This window comes from Bombina bombina, chromosome 1, assembly GCF_027579735.1.
Source record: "Bombina bombina isolate aBomBom1 chromosome 1, aBomBom1.pri, whole genome shotgun sequence".
NCBI classification, from domain to species: Eukaryota; Metazoa; Chordata; class Amphibia; order Anura; family Bombinatoridae; genus Bombina; species Bombina bombina.
The window spans coordinates 403,045,310-403,069,639 of NC_069499.1; the positions used below are offsets into that span (position 1 = coordinate 403,045,310).

Genomic DNA, 24,330 nt, shown 5'->3' on the forward strand with positions numbered 1-24,330 from the left:
ACGTGCAATCTACTGTGCCACCAGATATGAGTGGTGTGTTAAGTAGTACTATTCTTATCAGTTTAATCCATGTTACGTCCCCTATCAGGGGACGTGTATATGGCATGGATTTTAGGAACCGGGAGATGGAAAAAGATGCTTGGTCGGTTCTCCTACTTCAAATTTGGGGCACTGTGCGTGCAATCTACTGTGCCACCAGATATGAGTGGTGTGTTAAGTAGTACTATTCTTATCAGTTTAATCCCTGTTGCGTCCCCTATCAGGGGACGTGTATATGGCATGGATTTTAGGAACCGGGAGATGGAAAAAGATGCTTGGTTGTCCTCCTACTTCAAATTTGGGGCACTGCGCGTGCAATCGTGGCCGGACTTTTAGCCGATGGACATTTGGCAGATGGACATTTGGCCAACGGACATTTGGCCGAAACACAAGTGGCTGTCAGATAACAGTCCGGCCACAAGATAGATAGATTTGATAGATAGATAATTCTCTGAGGGTGGACCCCGAAGGGCTGTGGCGATGCATAGGAGTTAAAAAGCTCTGCATGTCCTCCATCAACAACACATCTGTAAAGCGTCCTGTCCTTGCCGGCGTGGTCGTGGGAGTCGGAGGATTACTTTCACCTCTTCCCCTGTTAGATTCCTGTTGTGCTATGACATCACCCTTATACGCTGTGTAAAGCATACTTTTTAATTTATTTTAGAACTGCTGCATCCTTTCCGACTTGCGGTAATTCGGTAATATTTCAGTCACTTTATGCTTGTACTGGGGGTCTAGTAGCGTGGACACCCAGTGCAGGTCGTTCTCCTTCAGCTTTTTTATATGAGGGTCACTCAACAGGAACGACAGCATGAAAGACCCCATTTGCACAAGGTTGGATGCCGAGCTACTCATGTCCCGTTCCTCGTCCTCAGTGATTTCACTGAAGGTATCTTCTTCCCCCCAGCCACGTACAACACCACGGGTACCAGATAGGTGACAACGAGCACCCTGGGATGCCTGTTGTGGTTGGTCTTCCTCCTCCTCCTCCTCAAAGCCACATTGCTCCACTGACTGTTCTTCCTCACAATCCTCTTCCAGCGTTGCCGCTGGTCCAGCAAGCAATGCTGATAAGGCTGTTTCTGGTGGTGATGGTAACCACAACTCTTCCTCTTCACGCTCATCTACGGCCTGATCCAGCACTCTTCGCAGGGCATGCTCCAGGAAGAAAACAAATGGTATGATGTCGCTGATGGTGCCTTCAGTGCGACTGACTAGGTTTGTCACCACCTCAAAAGGACGCATGAGCCTACAGGCATTGCGCATGAGCGTCCAGTAACGTGGCAAAAAAATTCCCAGCTCCGCAGAGGCTGTCCTAGCACCCCGGTCATACAAATACTTGTTTACGGCTTTTTCTTGTTGGAGCAGGTGGTCGAACATTAGGAGTGTTGAATTCCAACGTGTTGTTCTGTCGCAAATCAAGCGCCTCACTGGCATGTTTTTTCGCCGCTGGATATCGGAAAAGTGCGCCATGGCCGTGTAGGAACGCCTCAAATGGCCACACACCTTCCTGGCCTGCTTCAGGACGTCCTGTAAGCCTGGGTACTTATGCACAAAGCGTTGTACGATCAGATTACACACATGTGCCATGCACGGCACATGTGTCAACTTGCCCAATTTCAATGTCGCCACCAAATTACTTCCGTTGTCAGAAACCACTTTGCCGATCTCCAGTTGGTGCGGAGTCAGCCACTGATCCACCTGTGCGTTCAGGGCGGACAGGAGTGCTGGTGCGTGTGACTCTCGGCTTTCAGGCAAGTCAACCCCAATACGGCGTGACACTGCCATATCCGGGATGTGGAATAGTACATGGGGAGCTGGGGGGGGTGCCGTTGATGTGGATCAAGACACAGCAGCAGAAGATGACTCAGCCGAGGAGGTTATGGAAGAGGATGGAGTAGGAGGAGTAGAGGAGGTGGCAGCAGGCCTGCCTGCAAGTCGTGGCGGTGTCACCAACTCCTCCTCTGCAGAGCCACGCATTCCATGCTTGGCAGCCGTCAGCAGGTTTACCCAATGTGTAGTGTAGGTGATATACCTGCCCTGACCATGCTTTGCAGACCAGCTATCAGTGGTCATATGGACCCTTGCCCCAACACTGTGTGCCAGACATGCCATTACTTCCTTTTGCACAATCGAGTACAGGTTGGGGATTGCCTTTTGTGCAAAGAAATTTCGGCCGGGTACCTTCCACTGTGGTGTCCCAATAGCTACATATTTTTTTAACGCCTCAGACTCCACCAGCTTGTATGGTAAAAGCTGGCGGGCTAAGAGTTCAGACAAGCCAGCTTTCAGACACCGGGCAAGGGGATGACTTTGTGACATTAGCTTCTTACGCTCAAACATGTCCTTGACAGACACCTGACTGTGGGCAGATGAGCAGGAACTGCTCCGGAAGAGAGACGGAGTGGCGGATGGTTGAGAGGGGGCAAGGAGGACAGCAGTAGTTGACGTGGCTGAAGATGCTGGACCAGGAGGAGGATGGCGGCTTTGAGTTTGTGTGCTGCTTCTACTCATGTGTTGATCCCATAGGCGTTTGTGATGTGCGATCATGTGCCTTTCGCAAAGCAGTTGTACCTAGGTGGGTGTTGGACTTCCCACGACTCAGTTTCTTTTGGCACAGGTTGCAAATGGCATCGCTGTTGTCAGAGGCAGACACAAAAAAAAAATGCCACACTGCTGAGCTCTGCGATGATGGCATTCTGGTGGTGGCAACAGCATGCGTTGATTGGCGTGCTGTCTGGCTGACCCCTGGTGCCGATGCATGCTGTCTGACTGTGCCACTAGCTCCTTGTGACGACCTCCCCCTGCTTCCAACTCGTCTCCTCCTCCTCCTCTCTGTCTCCCCATCTGAACTTTCCCCCTGTTCTTCTTATCTTCTAGCAGGCACCCAAGTGACATCCACGGACGCATCGTCATTATCAACTGCTTCACTTGTATCTGACAAATCAACAAAGGAAGCAGCAGCAGGTACAACATCATCAACATCACACCGTACGTCCATGTCTGTAATGCTGCCTGACTGAGACATATCACTGTTATCTACATCCTCTGCCAATGATGGTTGCGCATCACTCATTTCTTCCAACTGATGTGTAAAAAACTCCTCTGACAGATCAAGTAAAGCGGCTGTGGTGCTAGTGTTGGTGGTGGTGACAGGCGGGCGAGTGGTAACTTGAGAGGTGCCCGAAGATAAGCTGGAGGAGGATGATGCGTCAAGGTTCGGAGCGGAAGCTATAGAAGATTGGGTGTCCTGTGTTAAAAAGTCAACTATTTCCTCAGAACTTTTCAAGTTCATGGGCGTGGCCTCTGAACACTGGGCATTATTCTAGGGCCAAAGGGAATCACAGCACCATGACCACAACGGCACCTGCGGGGTGGCCTGCCTCTGCCTGTCATTTTTTTTTAAATGTACACTTACACTACTATTAAAGAAGATATGAGTGGTGGCACTGGGCAAGTGGGCACAGTATACGCTGTGAGCCTGACACAAAAAAGAAGACTGATGTTTCACAGTCCAAAAAGTTTTTTTTTTTTTAAATGTACACTTACACTACTATTAAACAAGATATGAGTGGTGGCACTGGGCAAGTGGGCACAGTATACGCTGTGAGCCTGACACAAAAAAACAGACTGATGTTTCACAGTCCAAAAAGTTTTTATTTTTTTAAATGTAAACTTACACTACTATTAAACCAGATATGAGTGGTGGCACTGGACAAGTGGGCACAGTATACGCTGTGAGCCTGACACAAAAAAGCAGACTGATGTTTCACAGTCCAAAAAGGTTTTTTTTTTTAAATGTACACTTACACTACTATTAAACAAGATGTGAGTGGTGGCACTGGGCAAGTGGGCCCAGTATAAGCTGTGAGCCTGACACAAAAAAGCAGACTAATGTTTCACAGTCCAAAAAGTTTTTTTGTTTTTAAATGTACACTTACACTACTATTAAACAAGATATGAGTGGTGGCACTGGGCAAGTGGGCCCAGTATACGCTGTGAGCCTGATACAAAAAAGCAGACTGATGTTTCACAGTCCAAAAAGTTTTTATTTTTTTAAATGTACACTTACACTACTATTAAACAAGATATGAGTGGTGGCACTGGGCAAGTGGACACAGTATACGCTGTGAGCCTGACACAAAAAGCAGACTGATGTTTCACAGTTCAAAAAGTTTTTTGTTTTTAAATTTACACTACTGTTACACCAGATATGAGTGGTGGCAATGGGCAAGTGGGCACAGTATACGCTGTGAGCCTGGCACACAGGCTGGCAGGCAGGCAACTACAATTAGATTACACAAGCAGACTGATGCTTCACAGTCAAAAAAGTTTTTTTTTTTTTAAATTTACACTACTGTTACACCAGATATGAGTGGGGGCACTGGGCAAGTGGGCACAGTATATGCTGTGAGCCTGGCACACATGCTGGCAGGCAGGCAACTGCAATTAGATTACACTAGCAGACTGATGTTTCACAGTCGAAAAAGTTTTTTTTTTTAAATTTACACTACTGTTACACCAGATATGAGTGGTGGCACTGGGCAAGTGGGCCTGGCACACACGCTGGCAGGCAACTGCAATTAGATTACACTAGCAGACTGATGTTTCACAGTCAAAAAAGTTTTTTTTTTTTTTAAATTTACACTACTGTTACATCAGATATGAGTGGTGGCACTGGGCAAGTGGGCCTGGCACACATGCTGGCAGGCAGGCAACTGCAATTAGATTACACAAGCAGACTGATGTTTCACAGTCAAAAAAGTTTTTTTTTTAAATTTACACTACTGTTACACCAGATATGAGTGGTGGCACTGGGCAAGTGGGCCTGGCACACACGCTGACAGGCAGGCAACTGCAATTAGATTAGACTAGCAGACTGATGTTTCACAGTCAAAAAGATTTTTTTTTTTTAATTTACACTACTGTTACACCAGATATGAGTGGTGGCACTGGGCAAGTGTGCCTGGCACACACGCTGGCAGGCAGGCAACTGCAATTAGATTACACTAGCAGACTGATGTTTCACAGTCAAAAAAGTTTTTGTTTTTTTTAATTTACACTACTGTTACACCAGATATGAGTGGTGGCACTGGGCAAGTAGGCCTGGCACACACGCTGGCAGGCAGGCAACTGCAATTACATTAAACAAGCAGACTTATGTTTCACAGTCAAAAAAGTTTTTTTTTTTTTAAATTTACACTACTGTTACACCAGATATAAGTGGAGGCACTGGGCAAGTGGGCCTGGCACACACGCTGGCAGGCAGGCAACTGCAATTAGATTACACTAGCAGACTGATGTTTCACAGTCAAAAAAGTTTTTTTTTTTTAAATTTAAACTACTGTTACACCAGTTATGAGTGGTGGCACTGGGCAAGTGGCTTGGCAGGCAGGCAACTGCAATTAGATTACACAGGGAAAAAAAAATAAAAAAAAAATGATGTTCTAGCCCTAAAAAGGACTTTTTGGGGTGCTGTCCTTACAGCAGAGATCAGATGAGTCCTTCAGGACTGTAGTGGACACTGAATACACTAGCCTAGCTATCAATTTCCCTATTAAATCACCAGCAGCTACACTGTACCTCCTCTCACTAACAATGCAGCTTCCGAATTAATCTAAAATGGCTGATGTCCAGGTGCTGGGAGGGTCTGGGAGGGAGGGTCTGCTGCTGATTGGCTGGAATGTGTCTGCAGACTGTGAGATACAGGGTCAAAGTTTACTCAATGATGACGAATAGGGGGCGGATCAAATATAGCATCTGTTCGCCCGCAGCGGCGAACACGAACATGCTATGTTCGCTGGGAACTATTCGCCGGCGAACTATTAGCGACATCACTACCTATCTACCATCAGGCTGTACCAAATACCATGAAAATGCCTGTGATGGATGATGCCAGACAGCAGATAGAACAGGTTTTTCCCTTAGTACAGATACAACCCACGGGAGGGGGGCCTATTCAGGATACACAGAACAGATGCCAACTCACGGGCAACAGGCCGCATATAAAATACAAACCCACAATGTAATTAATTTATCAAGTAAGGTCCTAACCCCAACTCAGATTAAAGTTTTGGGTTATGGTCTAAACTTTGTTCCTTCGAAATAACTTTTTTCAAACTATTGTAGATGTGAATATTTAAATTTTAGAATAGGGTATGGCATTTTTTATTTTGGGGGGCTTTGTTATTTTTTTAGGGGGCTTAGAGTAGGTGTAATTAGTTTAAAATTCATGTAATCTTTTTTTACTTTTTGTAATTTAGTGTTTTGTTTTTTTTGTAATTTAGTTTAGTTTATTTAATTGTAGATATTTGTAGGTAGTTTATTTAATTAATTTATTGATAGTGTAGTGTTAGGTTTAATTGTAACTTAGGTTAGGATTTATTTTACAGGTCATTTTGTAATTATTTTAACTAGGTAGCTATTAAATAGTTATTAACTATTTAAAAGCTATTGTACCTAGTTAAAATAAATACAAAGTTGCCTGTAAAATAAATATTCATCCTAAAATAGCTACAATATAATTATTATTTATATTGTAGCTATATTAGGGTTTATTTTACCGGTAAGTATTTAGCTTTAAATAGGATTAATTTATTTAATAAGATTTATTTTATTTAGTTAGATAAAAATTATATTTAACTTAGGGGGGTGTTAGGGTTAGGGTTAGACTTAGCTTTAGGGGTTAATACATTTATTAGAGTAGCGGTGAGGTCCGGTCGGCAGATTAGGGGTTAATAATTGTAGGGAAGGTAGCGACGACGTTGGGGGGGGGCAGATTAGGGGTTAATAAATATTATGTAGGTGTCGGCAGTGTTAGGGGCAGTAGATTAGGGGTACATAGGGATAATGTAGGTTGCGGTGGTGTGCGGTCGGCAGATTAGGGGTTAAAAATATTTATTATAGTGGCGGCGATGTGGTGGGGCCTCGGTTTAGGGGTACCTAGGTAGTTTATGGGTGTTAGTGTACTTTAGAGCACAGTAGTTAAGAGCTTAATGAACCGGCGTTAGCCCAGAAAGCTCTTAACTCCTGGCTTTTCTCTGCGGCTGGAGTCTTGTCGTTAGATTTATAACGCTCACTTCAGCCAAGACTCTAAATACCGGTGTTAGAATGATCCCATTGAAAAGATAGGCTACGCAATTGGCGTAGGGGGATCTGCGGTATGGAAAAGTCGCGGCTGGAAAGTGAGCGTTAGACCCTTTCCTGACTGACTCTAAATATCAGCGGGCGGCCAAAACCAGCATTAGGACTCCTTAATGCTGGTTTTGACGGCTAACGCAGAACTCTAAATCTAGGCGTAAGATTCTAGATATCGAGTTATGATGTCCCATTTTTTGAGCATATATAATATTACATTAATACATACACTCTCAATCTATTGTATAGTATATTGGGTTCTATCATTTCCTATAGAGTGGGATACCCAGGTTCGATTCTCAATAGAATTTTTTTATAAAAATATTTTCTTCTACCTAGATATTTATCATATTATCTTTATATACACATTGTCAGGCTTCTATTATCTTATAGCATAGTGGGCACCACTAGTGTTTATGGAGTAGGAATCCCTGGTTTGATCCCTCATAGTTTCCAATTATTTCCTTGTTTTCTTCTTTTTCCTTTGTTGTGTATATGAGTATGTTTATATATGTATTAACGACGGTTAATTTTGTGAAATTGACTAACCTTTGATAACACGTCTCAGGATAAGCATCATTTAAGAACTAGTAAACCATATTTCCACTTTGATAACTATATTAGATTGTGGTAATGAACTTACAATGGTATCTGGTCCCTTTTAAACAGGAGACATAGCTTGCTAGGATGTTTTAGCTTTTACCTTTTACTCATATTGTTATTTTATATACATGTTGCTGCATCATTTATATACTGTACACATGAGATATATATATATATGTATATATATATATATATATATTCATTTTATAGTTTATATACCGTCTCTAAACTGTAAATATCTGATTTTTGTCTATGAACATTCATTGAAATTATTTAAATTGATTCCTTGATATAGGGGCTGCTAATTACTGTGAGACATTTATCATACAGCTGTGACTATTTATGTTTTATCCAATAGCTGTTTAGGGATTGGTAATAAGTACTGACTATTCTTTCTATTTAGTTAAGCTATGACTACGGCCTGTGTGCTGAAACGCGTAAGCTTTTCCTAACAGCTGTTTTTTGATACCTGTTTTTATATGTGGTGGCTAATGAGAAAGTGGACTTTTTTAAAATTTGTGCTGATGCACTAATAAAAGCTATGTTTTATAAATAGGATATCGCTCTTCTCCAATTTTTTGTACCCTTATTTGAACTGTTAACACACAGCAACCTGTATTTGTTTTAGTGAACACACAGTCTATGTTGTGTAAACATACTTTTAATACAGCTCCCCCTCTGCTGAGATCTGAGATGATTGGTGATGTTGCCGGACTTTTACTGAAACGGCAAACCCCATTGTTTCTTATACAAGGCACATCTCCACTCTACAGATCAGAGAGGTGCATCTCACTATCTTATAAAATATTGTAGGGTCATGGATTGCAAGACTAGCAAGACAAAAAAAGCAATTTCTCTTGAAACATAAAATTATAAAAATGAAAATGTATATTGAAGTGTTTTTTTACTCTATTTACATTATTTGGTTAAGATTAAAGGGAAGTCTTGTTTCTAGTCTTAAAGGGACAGTAAAGTCAAAATTAAACTTTCATGATTCAGATAGGGCATGCAATTTTATACAACTTTCTAATTTCCTTTTTTCATAAAATTTGCTTTGTTCTCTTGATATTCTTTTTTGAAAGCTAAACATAGGTAGGCTCAAACTGACTGTCCCCTTATGTCAGTTCTTTTGACAGACTTGGATTTTAGCCAATAAATGCTGACTTATAAATAACTCCATGGGAGTGAGCACGTTATCTATATGGCACACACAAACTACCATTTCTAACTGGGAAAAACTGTAAAATTCCCTGAGTAAAGAGGCAGCCTTCAAGGGCTTACAAATTAGCATATTTTAAAGACATGGAAATATAATTTAAAAGAGCAAAGTAAAAATATGAAATATTAAAAGCGAAATCCCTCAATAAAACTTAAAAAAAAAGGAAACACAACTTAATAAAACATTATGATTACAAGTGGAGCAATATATTTTTGTTGCTCATGAGTACTATCTGTGCTCAAGGTAAAATGTTTGCGCTCCCAGGTAATTATAAGTTGAAAGTAAAATGCACTAACATCCAGACTTTGAATATTGGGACTGGGTTAAAGAATGCCTTAATTTTATTGCTAGCATGCTAGCCCAAAATCTCCGATATCTTCACTGGGAGTCCGGCATTGAACGCTGTTGCATGGAGTGCTAATCGCACTAAAACAATGATAATTGTCTTGAAGAAGGCCCACATATGGGTCGAAAAGTCGACTTTTTATTAATGTGAAACTATTTTGGAAATAAAATATAAATATATTATATAAAATATATAATATATATATATATATATATATATATATATATATATATATATATATATATATATATATATATATACAGGGAGTGCAGAATTATTAGGCAAGTTGTATTTTTGAGGATTAATTTTATTATTGAACAAAAACCATGTTCTCAATGAACCCAAAAAACTCATTAATATCAAAGCTGAATAGTTTTGGAAGTAGTTTTTAGTTTGTTTTTAGTTTTTAGGGGGATATCTGTGTGTGCAGGTGACTATTACTGTGCATAATTATTAGGCAACTTAACAAAAAACAAATATATACCCATTTCAATTATTTATTTTTACCAGTGAAACCAATATAACATTTCAACATTCACAAATATACATTTCTGACATTCAAAAACAAAACAAAAACAAATCAGTGACCAATATAGCCACCTTTCTTTGCAAGAACACTCAAAAGCCTGCCATCCATGGATTCTGTCAGTGTTTTGATCTGTTCACCATCAACATTGCGTGCAGCAGCAACCACAGCCTCCCAGACACTGTTCAGAGAGGTGTACTGTTTTCCCTCCTTGTAAATCTCACATTTGATGATGGACCACAGGTTCTCAATGGGGTTCAGATCAGGTGAACAAGGAGGCCATTTCATTAGATTTTCTTCTTTTATACCCTTTCTTGCCAGCCACGCTGTAGAGTACTTGGACGCGTGTGATGGAGCATTGTCCTGCATGAAAATCATGTATTTCTTGAAGAATGCAGACTTCTTCCTGTACCACTGCTTGAAGAAGGTGTCTTCCAGAAACTGGCAGTAGGACTGGGAGTTGAGCTTGACTCCATCCTCAACCCGAAAAGGCCGCACAAGCTCATCTTTGATGATACCAGCCCAAACCAGTACTCCACCTCCACCTTGCTGGCGTCTGAGTCAGATTGGAGCTCTCTGCCCTTTACCAATCCACCCACGGGCCCATCCATCTGGCCCATCAAGACTCACTCTCATTTCATCAGTCCATAAAACCTTAGAAAAATCAGTCTTGAGATATTTCTTGGCCCAGTCTTGACGTTTCAGCTTGTGTGTCTTGTTCAGTGGTGGTCGTCTTTCAGCCATTCTTACCTTGGCCATGTCTCTGAGTATTGCACACCTTGTGCTTTTGGGCACTCCAGTGATGTTGCAGCTCTGAAATATGGCCAAACTGGTGGCAAGTGGCATCTTGGCAGCTGCACGCTTGATTTTTCTCAGTTCATGGGCAGTTATTTTGCGCCTTGGTTTTTCCACACGCTTCTTGCGACCCTGTTGACTATTTTGAATGAAACGCTTGATTGTTTGATGATCACGCTTCAGAAGCTTTGCAATTTTAAGAGTGCTGCATCCCTCTGCAAGATATCTCCCTATTTTTGACTTTTCTGAGCTTGTCAAGTCCTTCTTTTGACCCATTTTGCCAAAGGAAAGGAAGTTGCCTAATAATTATGCACACCTGATATAGGGTGTTGATGTCATTAGACCACACCCCTTCTCATTACAGAGATGCACATCACCTAATATGCTTAATAGGTAGTAGGCTTTCGAGCCTATACAGCTTGTAGTAAGACAACATGCATAAAGAGGATGATGTCGTCAAAATACTCATTTGCCTAATAATTCTGCACTCCCTGTATATATATACACACACACAATGGAGCAGTTTACAGTCAAACACTTTGCCATGTACCATATACATTTTTAACCCTTTTAATCCTTTTTAGCAATATAAATGTTATATATTTTTTTACAAATATTAATAAGTGTAAAATTTTATATTAATGTTTCCCATGTGTTTTGTGATTTTTTTTTTATAAACCACACTTTACTTCAGGTCTCAGGTTGCACTCATTCTTTCGCTTGAGCACAACCCATAACTATTAACTTGTAGTATCAGTGATATTTAGTGCGGTCACAATATCCATTTAAAGTAATGGGTGCCCTAGAGTATATGTTGGCCACACTAAACCTTCTCTGGTAACTCTGTGTTACCATGAACTTGTAATATCAATTTGCCCACTAATTGTAGTGCATTCCAGCGATAGTGGTATCGCATCTCACGCTAACATTAGTGCACAACTTGTAATCTGGGCCTAAGTAAATATTGCATAATCAATTAAATGTTGTTTTAACCTTTAAAAAAATGAAAATACAGAAGTTGTCATTTTCAAATAAACAATACTTTAGAAAGACATAGGGCTCCATGTACGAAGCAGCAAAAGCTGCTCCGGAGCCTTTGCGGGGCAGGTTCGCATATGCGAGCCTGCTTCCCGCAATGTAAGAAGCAGCGGTCATTAGACCGCTGCTTCCTACACCCTACGCCACCTCTTGGGTGGCGAGGCAAAATCACTGAGAGCACGCTCGCTCTCGGTGATTGACAGCCCCTTCAGTCGCATGATTGGTCGCGCGATTGAAGGGGCGGGCATTACACACTCCGATGAGTGTTTAATGATACATACGAGCAAGCGAATCAACAGATCCACTGCCCGTGTGTAGCGAAGGTGGGCTGACAGCTTTGTGAGTTGAGAAGCTGTCCGCCCGCCATTTAGTACATGGAGCCCATGGACTGTGGGGCCAATTTATCAATGTCTGTCCGACATGATACGCTGTAGCATATCATGTCCAACAGACATCGCTCAATGCCACCAGCATACACTGTCGGCATTTAACATTGCACAAGCAGTTTACCAGAACTGCTTGTGCAACGCCGATCCCTGCAGATTTGCGGCCAATCGACCACTAGCAGGGGGTGTCAATTAGCCAGATCATATAGGATCGGACAGATTGCAGACCGCAGCCTCAGAGGCAGCGGACCAGTTATGGAGCAGTGGTCTTAAGACCGCTGCTTCATAACTGCTGTTTCCGGCGAGCCTGAAGGCTTGGGTGGGAACAGGGGCTTCGGAGCTTGATAATTCGGCCCCTATATATAAGCATAGTAAAAATACAAATGTACAGTATATGTTTTCCTGTTAACTGCAAAATTGACATATTCTGAATTTTTAAAGATAACACATTTAAATAAACAATACAGTTGTCCCATGTTATTTTTTATCTGTGTTGCTAGTGTTTCTAAATTCTAATCACTTACCTTAATATTGCTTGTTAGATTTCTTGAAAACAACATTAGAAAACTATGTGAAACGTTTGGAAGTACCAGTGAAAATCCTTCGGATGAAACAAAGATCGGGACTTATTCGTGCACGTCTAAGAGGTGCAAATATTGCAAAGGGTCAGGTGATAACTTTCCTAGATGCTCATTGTGAGTGTACAATTGGCTGGTTGGAGCCTCTGCTAGGAAGAATAAAAGAACAAAGGTAGGCTGAACGTACTTTGTACTTATTTTCATCTAGGTTTTATAAATACGACATATAGAAAAAGTAACAAATTAAATTATACAAAATAAATCATTTTGCAGCACATCTGCATTTCCAAACACATTATTTTTTTCTATGACTAGTAAACTATAGTGATATTTTTAACATCTCTATATGTATGTATGCAGTTTAAAGGGATATTCTAATGCAAAAAAATATGTGCTCCAATTCATAAGATAACTATCGGCTAGATTTACGAGTTTTGCGTTAATAGGGGTGCGGTACTAACTTGCACGTTATTGTCACTGCTCACTTACCTACAGCGCTGGTATTTCAGGTTTTCATAAACCCGGCGTTAACAGGCAAGAAGTGAACATAGAGCAAAATTGTGCTCCATACTGTACTCCAATACCAGGGCTGCTTAAGGCAGCGGTGAGCTGGTTTTACGTGCTCGTGCACAATTTCCCCATAGACATCAATGGGGAGAACAGGCTGAAAAAAAGCCTAACACCTGCAATAAAGCAGTGTAAAGCTCAGTAACTCAGCCCCATTCATTCCTATGGGTAAACAAATTTTTTGTTTACACCTAACACCCTAACATGAACCCCGAGTCTAAACACCCCTAATCTTACACTTATTAACCCCTAATATGCCGCCCCGACATCGCCGACACCTGCATTATACTTATTAACACCTAATCTGCTGCTCCGGACATCTATAATAAACATATTAACCCCTAAACCACCATACTCCCGCCTCGCAAATACTAGTTAAATATTATTAACCCCTAATCTGCTGTCCCTAACCTCGCCGTAACCTACATTACAGTTATTAACCACGAATCTGCCACCCCCCACGTCGCCGCCACTTTACTAAAGTTATTAACCCCTAAGTCTAACCCTAACCTTAACACCCCCTAACTTAAATATACTTAAAATTAATCTAAATAAAAATTCCTATCATTACCTAAATTATTCCTATTTAAAACTAAATACTTACCTGTAAAATAAACCCTAAGCTAGCTACAATATAACTAATAGTTACATTGTAGCTAGCTTAGGGTTTATTTTTAATTTTACATGCAAGTTTGTATTTATTTTAACTAGGTAGAACAGTTACTAAATAGTTAATGTTATCAACTAACACTACAATTAAATAAATTACCTAAATTAAATACAAATACCTAAATTACAAAAAAAAAACCCACTAAATTACACAAAATAAAAAAAGAAATTATCAGATATTTAAACTAATTACACCTAATCTAATAGCCCTCTCAAAATAAAAAAGCCCCCCCAAAATAAAAAAAACCATAGCCTACAATAAACTACCAATAGCCCTTAAGTGGCCTTTTGCGGGGCCTTTGCCCCGCATTGCCCCAAAGAAATCAGCTCTTTTACTTGTAAAAAAAATACAAACACCCCCCCAACAGTAAAACCCACCACCCACACAACCAACCCCCCAAATAAAATCCTAACTAAAAAAACCTAAGCTCCCCATTGCCCTGAAAAGGGCATTTGGGTGAGCATTGCCCCTAAAAGGCGCTATGGAAATCCCATTGAAAAAAGACTTTACACAAATTGCGTAAGTTAATTTGCGGTACGGCTAAAAAAGTGTGCAGTGCCCCTAAATCTGCAAGGCTCATAATACCAGCGGTAGTGAAAAAGCAGCGTTATGAGCCTTAATGCTGCTTTTTTGTGGTATGAGCGGTGCGGTACTAACTTGCACGTTATTGTCACCACTCACTTCCCTACAGCACTGGTATTACAGGTTTTCATTAACCCGGCGTTATCAGGCAAGAAGTGATCGTAGAGCAAAATTGTGCTCCATACCGCACTCCAATACCAGTGCTGTTTAAGGCAGCGGTGAGCTGGTTTTACGTGCTCGTGCACAATTTCCCCATAGACATCAATAAAGCAGCGTAAAGCTCAGAAACGCAGCCCCATTGATTCCTATGGGGAAACAAAATGTATGTTTTCACCTAACACCCTAACATAAACACTGAGTCTAAACACCCCTAATCTTACACTTATTAAGCCCTAATCTGCCGCCCCAGACATTGCCAACACCTACATTATACTTATTAACCCCTAATCTGCCGCTCCGGACATCGCCGCCACTATAATAAACATATAACATATTAACCCCTAAACCGCCACACTCTCTCCTCGCAAACACTAGTTAAATATTATTAACCCCTAATCTGCCGCCACTAACTAAAAATTTCTATCATTACCTAAATTATTCCTATTTAAAACTAAATACTTACCTGTAAAATAAACCCTAAGATAGCTACAATATAACTAATAGTTACATTGTAGCTATCTTAGGGTTTATTTTTATTTTACAGTCAAGTTTGTATTTATTTTAACTAGGTAGAATAGTTATTAAATAGTTATTAACTATTTACTAACTACCTAGCTAAAATAAATACAAATTTACCTGTAAAATAAAACCTAACCTTAGTTACACTAACACCTAACCTTACACTAAAATTAAATAAATTAACTAAATTAAATACAATTACCTAAATTACAAAAAAATAATATGTTTATTATAGTGGCGGCGATGTCCAGAGCGGCAGATTAGTGGTTAATAAATTTATTTTAGTGTTTGTAATGCGGGAGGGCCTTGGTTTAGGGGTTAATAGGTAGTTTATGGGTGTTAGTGTACTTTTTAGCACTTAAGTTATGAGTTTTATGCTACGGCTTTGTAACATAAAACTCATAACTATTGACTTTAGATTGCATTACAAATCTTGTGGGATAGGCTGTACCGCTCACTTTTTGGCCTCCCAGAAAAAGCTTGTAATACTGGCGCTATGGAAGTCCCATTGAAAAAAGACTTTACGCAAATTGTTTAAGTTAATTTGCAGTATGGCCAAAAAATTGTGTGGTGCCCCTAAACCTGCATGGCTTGTAATACCAGCGGGAGTGAAAAAGCAGCGTTATGAGCTTTAACGCTGCTTTTTACTCATACCGCAAAACTCGTAATCTAGCCAAAGAGGTAAAAACAAATTGGTAAAGTTTAACTATATCTACGATTTCTTTCAAATATGATGGTCACTGTAAGTTTTGAAGTAAATGGTTAATTATTTTATAGCTTATTAAGTTTATAGAGAAACAAATGCACTTTGCAAAGTAGGAATGTGGCTTAAAAAAAACACTGCACCAATCTTTATGAAAGTTGTCATGAAGATGCATTGTATTGTCTAGTATGTGCTTATTTGTTTGGCAAAAACAAACAAACAAAGTTTTAAAGGTTTAAATTTACTTTATTTGATTTTATATTTTAAATCTGCATATTAGCAGTAAATAGCCAAATAAAACAAAATCAAGAGATGCTCAATAGCAGTTCAGCAGCAGGAGTTTGGGAGAGTTGAAATTCTAGTCTATATGGTTATATAACTTGGAGAGCAGTAAATGTATAAAGGGTTGTACTTTTGCTTACACATAAAAACATGGACACTCACACATGCACACACACGCACAATACGCACAGGCACACACAGGGACATTAACATATAAACGTATCTGCACAAACACACTTACAAACAAAAACCCATTCCTAAGCATTGGGGATATATTATATTCAAATACACAAACAAGCACTGTATACAAACAATCTTCCCTTGAGATGTCTCTGTGCTTAAACCATGCAATTTTAATCCTCCATTTAGCTCTGATTCCTGAATTTCTACATTTACAATTTAAATTTATAGAGGTAAGCAAGAAGAAAAATTCTGTTTGGTGAATGTTTTTTAACAAATATTAAAAAAACTTTGTTTTCTTTCTTAGTAATGTGAGTCCACGGCTTCATCAATTACTGTTGGGAATATCACTCCTGGCCAGCAAGAGGAGGCAAAGAGCACCACAGCCAAGCTGTTAAGTATCACTCCCCTACCCACAAAACACAGTCATTTGCCTTCGGTGCAAGGAGGAGGTGAAGTTTTAGTGTCTGAAGAAGATGGATTTATTTCACTTCAATCAAGATTTTATTATTTTGAAAGCCTTTGCTCTCAAGATGGGGTCTAGTCGTACTCCACGTCTCTTCAGTTGGGCAGTGGTGTCTTTAAAGCAGTTAGGAACTTGTGAAGTGGGCTTCACTGCATTTTCCTAACAGGTAGCTGCCCTGGTATAGAAAGCCTGAGTAGGTTTACTCTGTTCTCTCTCTCTTCCACAGGTCTCTGTGAGGAGTGGCATCCTCTCATACTGCATACTGTGTGAGCTGTCCTCCTGCAGGACAGCTAGAGGTACAGGTAAGTGCCTTTTATGTCTTCTGGGGCTAGAAGGCTGGCACTGAAGGAGTTGAGGACCCTTTGTACTTAATGTTGGGATTCTAAATCCTTAAGAAGGATGTTCTATGGCAGTGGGCAGGCAATATTTGTGTGTGTGTGTGACAGGGAGACTAACGTTTAACCTTCTTCACGGCAAGGAGGGGGTAAACCTTTTATGGGGACTCAGTCTAACAGTTTTTACTTATAGAAAATCAGGAGTTAATCTCATCCTAAATATTTTATTTGCCCATGGATTGACTTCCTTTAGGAAATCCCTCAAGTCCTACATGGAAACTGTTAGGAGTGAGCACTCTCTGTTTAGAGGTGCCATTTTTATGGGCCTGTTTTAAGTGTTTAGACTATAGATCTTCTGCTTGTTAAACGGAGCAGAGATAATGTTTCTATTGCTAGCAATAAGTGTTTTTGGACAGGATGTATCTCTGAGCTCTACAAGGGCCCCTCTTTTACGATAGATTTTTAGAGAGGGTCTGTTCAACTGAATGGAGCGCAATGTAATGTGTGCTTCATTTCATTGCTGTGTCCTTATTCCCGCCTCTTTTCCTCTGCAGAGCGGAGCGGTTACATGTTGGGCATTCTCTGAAGCTAGTATGGCGGTCTATTTTCATTACATTTTCTATGCAGCAGCTATGTTTTTCCTTCGCTAAGAGACATTGCTGGCATTATAGTACAAACATTTGCTTTAAGACATGTCTGTTTACAAGCTAATGTGTTTATGTCTTACAGTGTTTGACAGATTCATAAAGGGAATATTTAAAATTTCATATTATTGATCTTTCATACCACTTTAGTTTAAGTGGTAGACATTCTATTGACATTAGTCTTGGAACAGGGGTTGGCTCTTGAGAACAAACTGTTATTGCAAACTTGTATGTTACTTATATTAAATATATGCTTTTAATTAAGTAATTTCTTCTTTGAGCCTCTTGTTCCTCAGGATATTTTTTTTTAACAGTTTAATGTGTCAATGCAATTGGTGCTACTTATTATATATTATTAGCCAGAGCTATGGATGGTATACCTAGTTTTGTTACACTCTGAGTCCCATGTATCTAGGACAATGCTGTTCAGACACTGCCACAGCTTTCTCCTTAACAGTCCAAAGCCTCAATGGCATCACATGCAGAGCCCTGCGGTTCCCCTTTAAATCTCCTGGAGGAGTGTATTTGCTGCAGATTTTAATACTGAGGTATTCTCTATGATATCTGAAGCTTTATCTGCTTTTCCTATAATACCGGGAAAATGCATGAGGACCCTTAAAGATTTGGATAGTAAGGTTTCTGATCCACATTCTGCTATATAGGTTGGTCTCCCTCATAAGTCTTATGGGGTGGATTCGCCGATAGTTTCTGAGGGTGATATCTAAAATTCGGACAGTATAATTCCTTCATCTGATACTGAAGTGGTAACCTCCAGATGTATGCTGGTACACCTTGTGTATTGTTAACGGAGGTTTTGGCTACTTTGGAGCTACTTCAATACATATGTCGTTGTCAACCTTTGAGAAACTAGTTAACTTTATAAATACTAGGATTCTTCTGTGGAAGTTTTTCCTGTTCCAGACCATGCTAGGAGACTTTTCACAGGAATGCGGGAAGTCAGGGATTGATTTTTCCCCGTCTCCTGTCTTTGGAATGTTTCCTGTCGCTGTCTGTATTAAATATCATGGCGCATGGCACCTAAGGTAGTAGGGTTTTTCTACTCTGGCTAAGAGAACTACAATTCTTAGAGAGGATAGCTGTTCTTTTCAGGATCAATGGACTAAGCTGAAGGCTTACATGGAAGTGTATTTTGCCACTGTGTCAAGTAGCTGCTGCATAGAAAATGTATGGACTCCTTTGGAGGAGATCCAGAACAGAATTAAGGCTCTTAAGCAAATCATGCACATTTTTTAATGGGAGCCAAGATATCTGGCATCGCTGTGCTAGCCCGCGGGGTGTTGTGGCTATATTCATGGTCAGTGGATTTTTCCTTTGAGTCCAAGCTTCTGGCACTTCCTTACAAGGGTAAGACCTTATATGGTCCTGATCTGACAGGAATATTTAAGATATACGGGTGGAAAGGGTTTTTTCTACCACAAGGAAAGATGAATAAACCTAAAGGAGTTTGCCCCAATCCGGGATCGGTCCAGGTGGGGGGCAGAATCTCTCTGTCTACAAACATGGATACAAGATGTCCCAGATAGGTTACGGAACATATAATTCTTACCTTTCCTCGCAGAGGAAGGCTCCACCTCTCATTTTATCTGCAGGCCAGAAAACAGTGAGAAATGTTTGAAGTGCGTTTTGGGGCCGCTCTGCCCTGTAAGTGATAGCCAGTTCCTGTAAGGGATCAGGGCCTAGGACTCTATTCCTTCCTGTTTGTGGTTCCCAGAAAAGAGGGAATTTTTCCCTCTGTGGTAGACCTAAAGTGTCTCATCAAGTTGTCTTAGGGTACCGTCCTTCACATGGAAAACTGTGGTTCCATTCTTCCTTTGATCTAGGAGGATCAATTAATGGTGACCATAGACCTGGAGGACGCGTATTTTCAAGTCCCTGAGTTCTGCCTTTCTGTCAAACTCTTTCAGTTTGTGGCTCTTGCCACAGCTCCCAGAGGGGGCTATTTTAGCAGTGATCAGGTGTCAGGGAATAGCTGTAGTTCCTTGACTTAGGTATTCAGGCGCCATATTTTCAACAAGCTCTTTCATTCTGAAATCTTGTTGTCTTTTCTTCAATCCCATGGTTGGGAAGTGAATCTGAAAATGTGTTCCCTTGTTCCAATCACACTGGTAGTTTTCTAAGTCTCCATTTTAGTTTCTCTATCTCTGATTTTTTTGCCAGAGATCAGAAAATCAAGGATTATTTCCTCTTGTCTCTTTCTTTACTCTTCTGTTTGGTCTTCAGTGGCTCAATGTATGGTAATGAGGTAATTGGTATGGTGGTTGCTTCATGGGACATCATCCCTTTGCTCAATTCCATCTGAGAGTCTGCTGTTATGCATGTTCAGATAGTGGATAGGGGATCTTGGGCTCTGTCTTGGAGGATAGATCTAGATCTATCGGCTTGAGATCTAGATCTATCGGCTTGAGATTACTCCCTGTGGATCAGAGAGGGGAATTAGTGGTAGAGCGCTCGTTTTGCTTGCAAGAGGTAGTGGGATAGTTATCCATATTCTCCAGAATTTTTTGGTTTTCACAGGAGCTTCTGTCTTGGAACGCATGCTTCCGGAGCCCAACCTGAGTAATAGTGACCACAGTCACTAGCCTGTTGGATTGGTGACTTGGGAGGAGCCTGCTCTCCCTATAACCATATTGGAGTGGAGAGCGATCTACAATGCTTTGATAGCTTGGCCTCAGTTGTCTTAACCAGTTTTTCAGGTTCTAGTTGAACAATTTCATCTCAGTGGTTTACATTAACCACCTGAAAGGAGGAACCTGGACTTCTTTTGCCATGATTGGCGTGGATTGTTCGGTGGGCGGATGCTCACATTGGTTGTTTATCCTCTATTTACATTTCAAGTGTGAATACCAGGAGTGCAATTCTTGAACAGTCTGATTTTTCATTCCGGGGAGTGAGCGCTTCCTCCGGAGGTGTTCTCCAGGTTAACGCCAAGCTTCCAAGTTATGTTTAGGGTCAAGAGATCAGCAGGCTACTCTGCTAAATACCCTGGAGGTTCCTTGAGTTTTTAGTCTGATTGTTCTCCTTCCACGAGTCATTGCTCTTATCAAATGGGAGTGAGCGTCACTATTTTAATGGTTCCTGCATAGTCTCGCAGGATATGGTATTCAGACCTAGCAGAAATGTATTTCTTGCACCTTGGTGGTTGTTTCTGAGTAAGGACCTTTTAATTCAGGGTCCAGTTTCTCATCCAACTTTCATTTCTCTGAAGCTTTCTGCTTGGAGATTGTATACTTAGTTCTGTCTAAGCATGTTTTTTTCTGAATCGGTCATTGAGACCATGATTCAGACTCGAAAACCTGTTTCTGGTAACTTTTACCATAAGATATGGCGTAAATTCCCTGATTGGTGTGAATCCATGTACAACTCTTGGAAGTAGGGTCAGGATTCCTAGGGGGTTTGACCTTCTACGGGACGGTCTGGAGGACGGTTTGTCAGTCAGTTCTCTGAAGGGTCAGATTTCTGTGTTATCCCTTTTACACTGGCTGGTGGATGTGCCAGACATGTAACCTTTTTGTCAGACCCTGGTTAGTATCAGGCCTGTGTTTAAGTCTGTTGCTCATCTTGGAGCTTTAGGGGCCTAGTTATCAACGTGTCTACTTTTCCTGCCTTCGCCGGCCCAATACTCCCGCCTAAGCTCGCCTCACATCGCTGCCGCGGACCTGCAAAAATTTGCCTAAGTTATTAAAAAAGCTGTCAAAAAGCCGAGCACCAAGTACGGGGCGATGAGCAGCGGACTGTGAGAGTTATCACTCATCCAATCTCGCTGCTCTTCTGCTTTTTGACAGCTTTCTTGCTAGCCTGTCACTAAGCACTCACACTAAACTACACTGTTCTACCCCCTATACAGGCGCCCCCGGAGCCCCCGCAACTCAATAAAGTTACTAACCCCTAAACCGCCGCTCCTAGACACTGCCGCAACTCTTATAAATGTATTAACCCCTAAACCGCCGCTCCCGGACACCGCTGCCACCTACATTATACCTAGTAACCCCTATCCTGCCCCCCTATACCGTCACCCTCTATAATAAAGTTATTAACCCCTATCCTGCTGATCCCGCACCTCGCCGCAACTAAATAAATAGTTTAACCCCTAAACCGCAGCTCCCTGAACCCTCCGCAACCTATATTAAATTTATTAACCCCTATCCTGCCCCCCCTACACCGTCGCCACCTATAATAAATTTATTAACCCCTATCCTGCCCCCCACTACACCGCCGCCACTGTAATAAAATTATTAACCCCTAAACCTAAGTCTAACACTAACCCTAACACCCCCCTAACTTAAATATTAATTAAATAAATCTAAATAATATTTCTATTATGAACTAAATTAATCCTATTTAAAACTAAATACTTACCTTTAAAATAAACCCTAATATATCTACAATATAAATAATAATTATATTCTAGCTATCTTAGGATTTATTTTTATTTTACAGGCATCTTTCAATTTATTTTAACTAGGTACAATAGCTATTAAATAGTTATTAATTATTTAATAGCTTACCTAGCTAAAATAAAGAGAAATGTACCTGTAAAATAAAAACTAACCTAAGTTACAATTACACCTAACACTACACTATACTTAAATAAATTATTCCTATTTAAAACTAAATTCTTACCTGTAAAATAAACTCTAAGATAGCTACAATGTAATTAATAAGTACATTGTAGCTATTTTAGGAATTATATTTATTTTACAGGTAACTTTGTATTTATTTTAGCTAGTTAGAATAGTTATTAAATAGTTATTAACTATTTAATAACTACCTAGCTAAAAGAAATACAAAATTACCTGTAAAATAAATCCTAACCTAAGTTACAATTAAACCTCACACTACACTATCATTAAATAAATAAATAAATTAACTACAAATAACTAAAATTAAATACAATTACATAAACTAACTAAAGTACAAAAAATAAAAAAGCTAAGTTACAAAAAAAAAAAATAGGTTACAAACATTTAAAAAATATTACACCAATTTTAAGCTACTTACACCTAATCTAAGCCCCCTAATAAAATAACAAACCCCTCAAAATAAAAAAATGCCCTACCCTATTCTAAATTAAAAAAGTTCAAAACTCTTTTACCTTGCCAGCCCTTAAAAGGGCCTTTTGTGGGGGCATGCCCCAAAGAATTCAGCTCTTTTGCCTGTAAAAGAAAAATACAACCCCCCCAACATTAAAACCCACTACCCACATACCCCTAATCTAACCCAAACCCCCCTTAAAATAACCTAACACTAATCCCCTGAAGATCATCCTACCTTGAGTCGTCTTCACTCAGCCGAGCAGCGATGGAACCAAAGAGGAGACCCAGAGCGGCAGAAGTTATCCTCCAAGCTGCCCTTAAGAATTCTTCCATCCGATGAAGTGATCCTCCAAGCGGCGCTGAAGAATTCTTCCATCCGGGCGATGTCATCTTCCAAGCGGCGCTGAAGAAGCCTTCTATCCGGGCAATGTCATCTTCCAAGCGGGGTCTTCAATCTTCAATCTTCATCCCGCCGACGCGGAACATCCTTCTTTACCGACGGACTACCGACGAATGCAGGCTCCTTTAAGGGACGTCATCCAAGATGGCGTCCCTTCAATTCCGATTGGCTGATAGGATTCTATCAGCCAATCGGAATTAAGGTAGGATCAGCCAATAGAATGCAAGCTCAATCTGATTGGCTGATTGGATCAGCCAATCGGATTGAACTTGAATCTGATTGGCTGATTCCATCAGCCAATCAGATTTTTCCTACCTTAATTCCGATTGGCTGATAGAATCCTATCAGCCAATCGGAATTGAAGGGACGCCATCTTGGATAACGTCCCTTAAAGGAGCCTGCATTCGTCGGTAGTCCGACGGTAAAGAAGGATGTTCCGAGTCGGCGGGATGAAGATTGAAGACCCCGCTTGGAAGATGACATCGCCCGGATAGAAGGCTTCTTCGGCGCCGCTTGGAAGATGACATCGCCCGGATGGAAGAATTCTTCAGCGCCGCTTGGAGGATCACTTCATCGGATGGAAGATTTCTTCAGGGCCGCTTGGAGGATAACTTCTGCCGCTCCGGGTCTCCTCTTTGGTTCCATCGCTGCTCGGCTGAGTGAAGACGACTCAAGGTAGGATGATCTTCAGGGGATTAGTGTTAGGTTATTTTAAGGGGGGTTTGGGTTAGATTAGGGGTATGTGGGTAGTGGGTTTTAATGTTGGGGGGGGTTGTATTTTTCTTTTACAGGCAAAAGAGCTGAATTCTTTGGGGCATGCCCCCACAAAAGGCCCTTTTAAGGGCTGGTAAAGTAAAAGAGCTTTGAACTTTTTTAATTTAGAATAGGGTAGGGCATTTTTTATTTTGGGGGAGTTTGTTATTTTATTAGGGGGCTTAGATTAGGTGTAAGTAGCTTAAAATTGGTGTAATATTTTTTAAATGTTTGTAACCTATTTTTTTTTTTTGTAACTTAGCTTTTTTTATTTTTTGTACTTTAGTTAGTTTATGTAATTGTATTTAATTGTAGTTATTTGTAGTTAATTTATTTAATTTATTTAATG

At 40.5% G+C, this 24,330-nt stretch overlaps 1 protein-coding gene across 3 annotated transcripts in view; it reads left to right on the forward strand.

The window, feature by feature from the left end:
- The window catches only part of GALNT13 (polypeptide N-acetylgalactosaminyltransferase 13), a 766,581-nt gene that overhangs the window by 408,632 nt on the left and 333,619 nt on the right, over positions 1–24,330 (forward strand). For all 3 annotated transcript variants that reach the window (XM_053698312.1, XM_053698310.1, XM_053698311.1), the window contains exon 4: positions 12,632–12,839. In XM_053698312.1, coding sequence (XP_053554287.1) covers positions 12,632–12,839 — 208 coding nt within the window. The remainder of the gene's footprint in view (positions 1–12,631; positions 12,840–24,330) is intronic.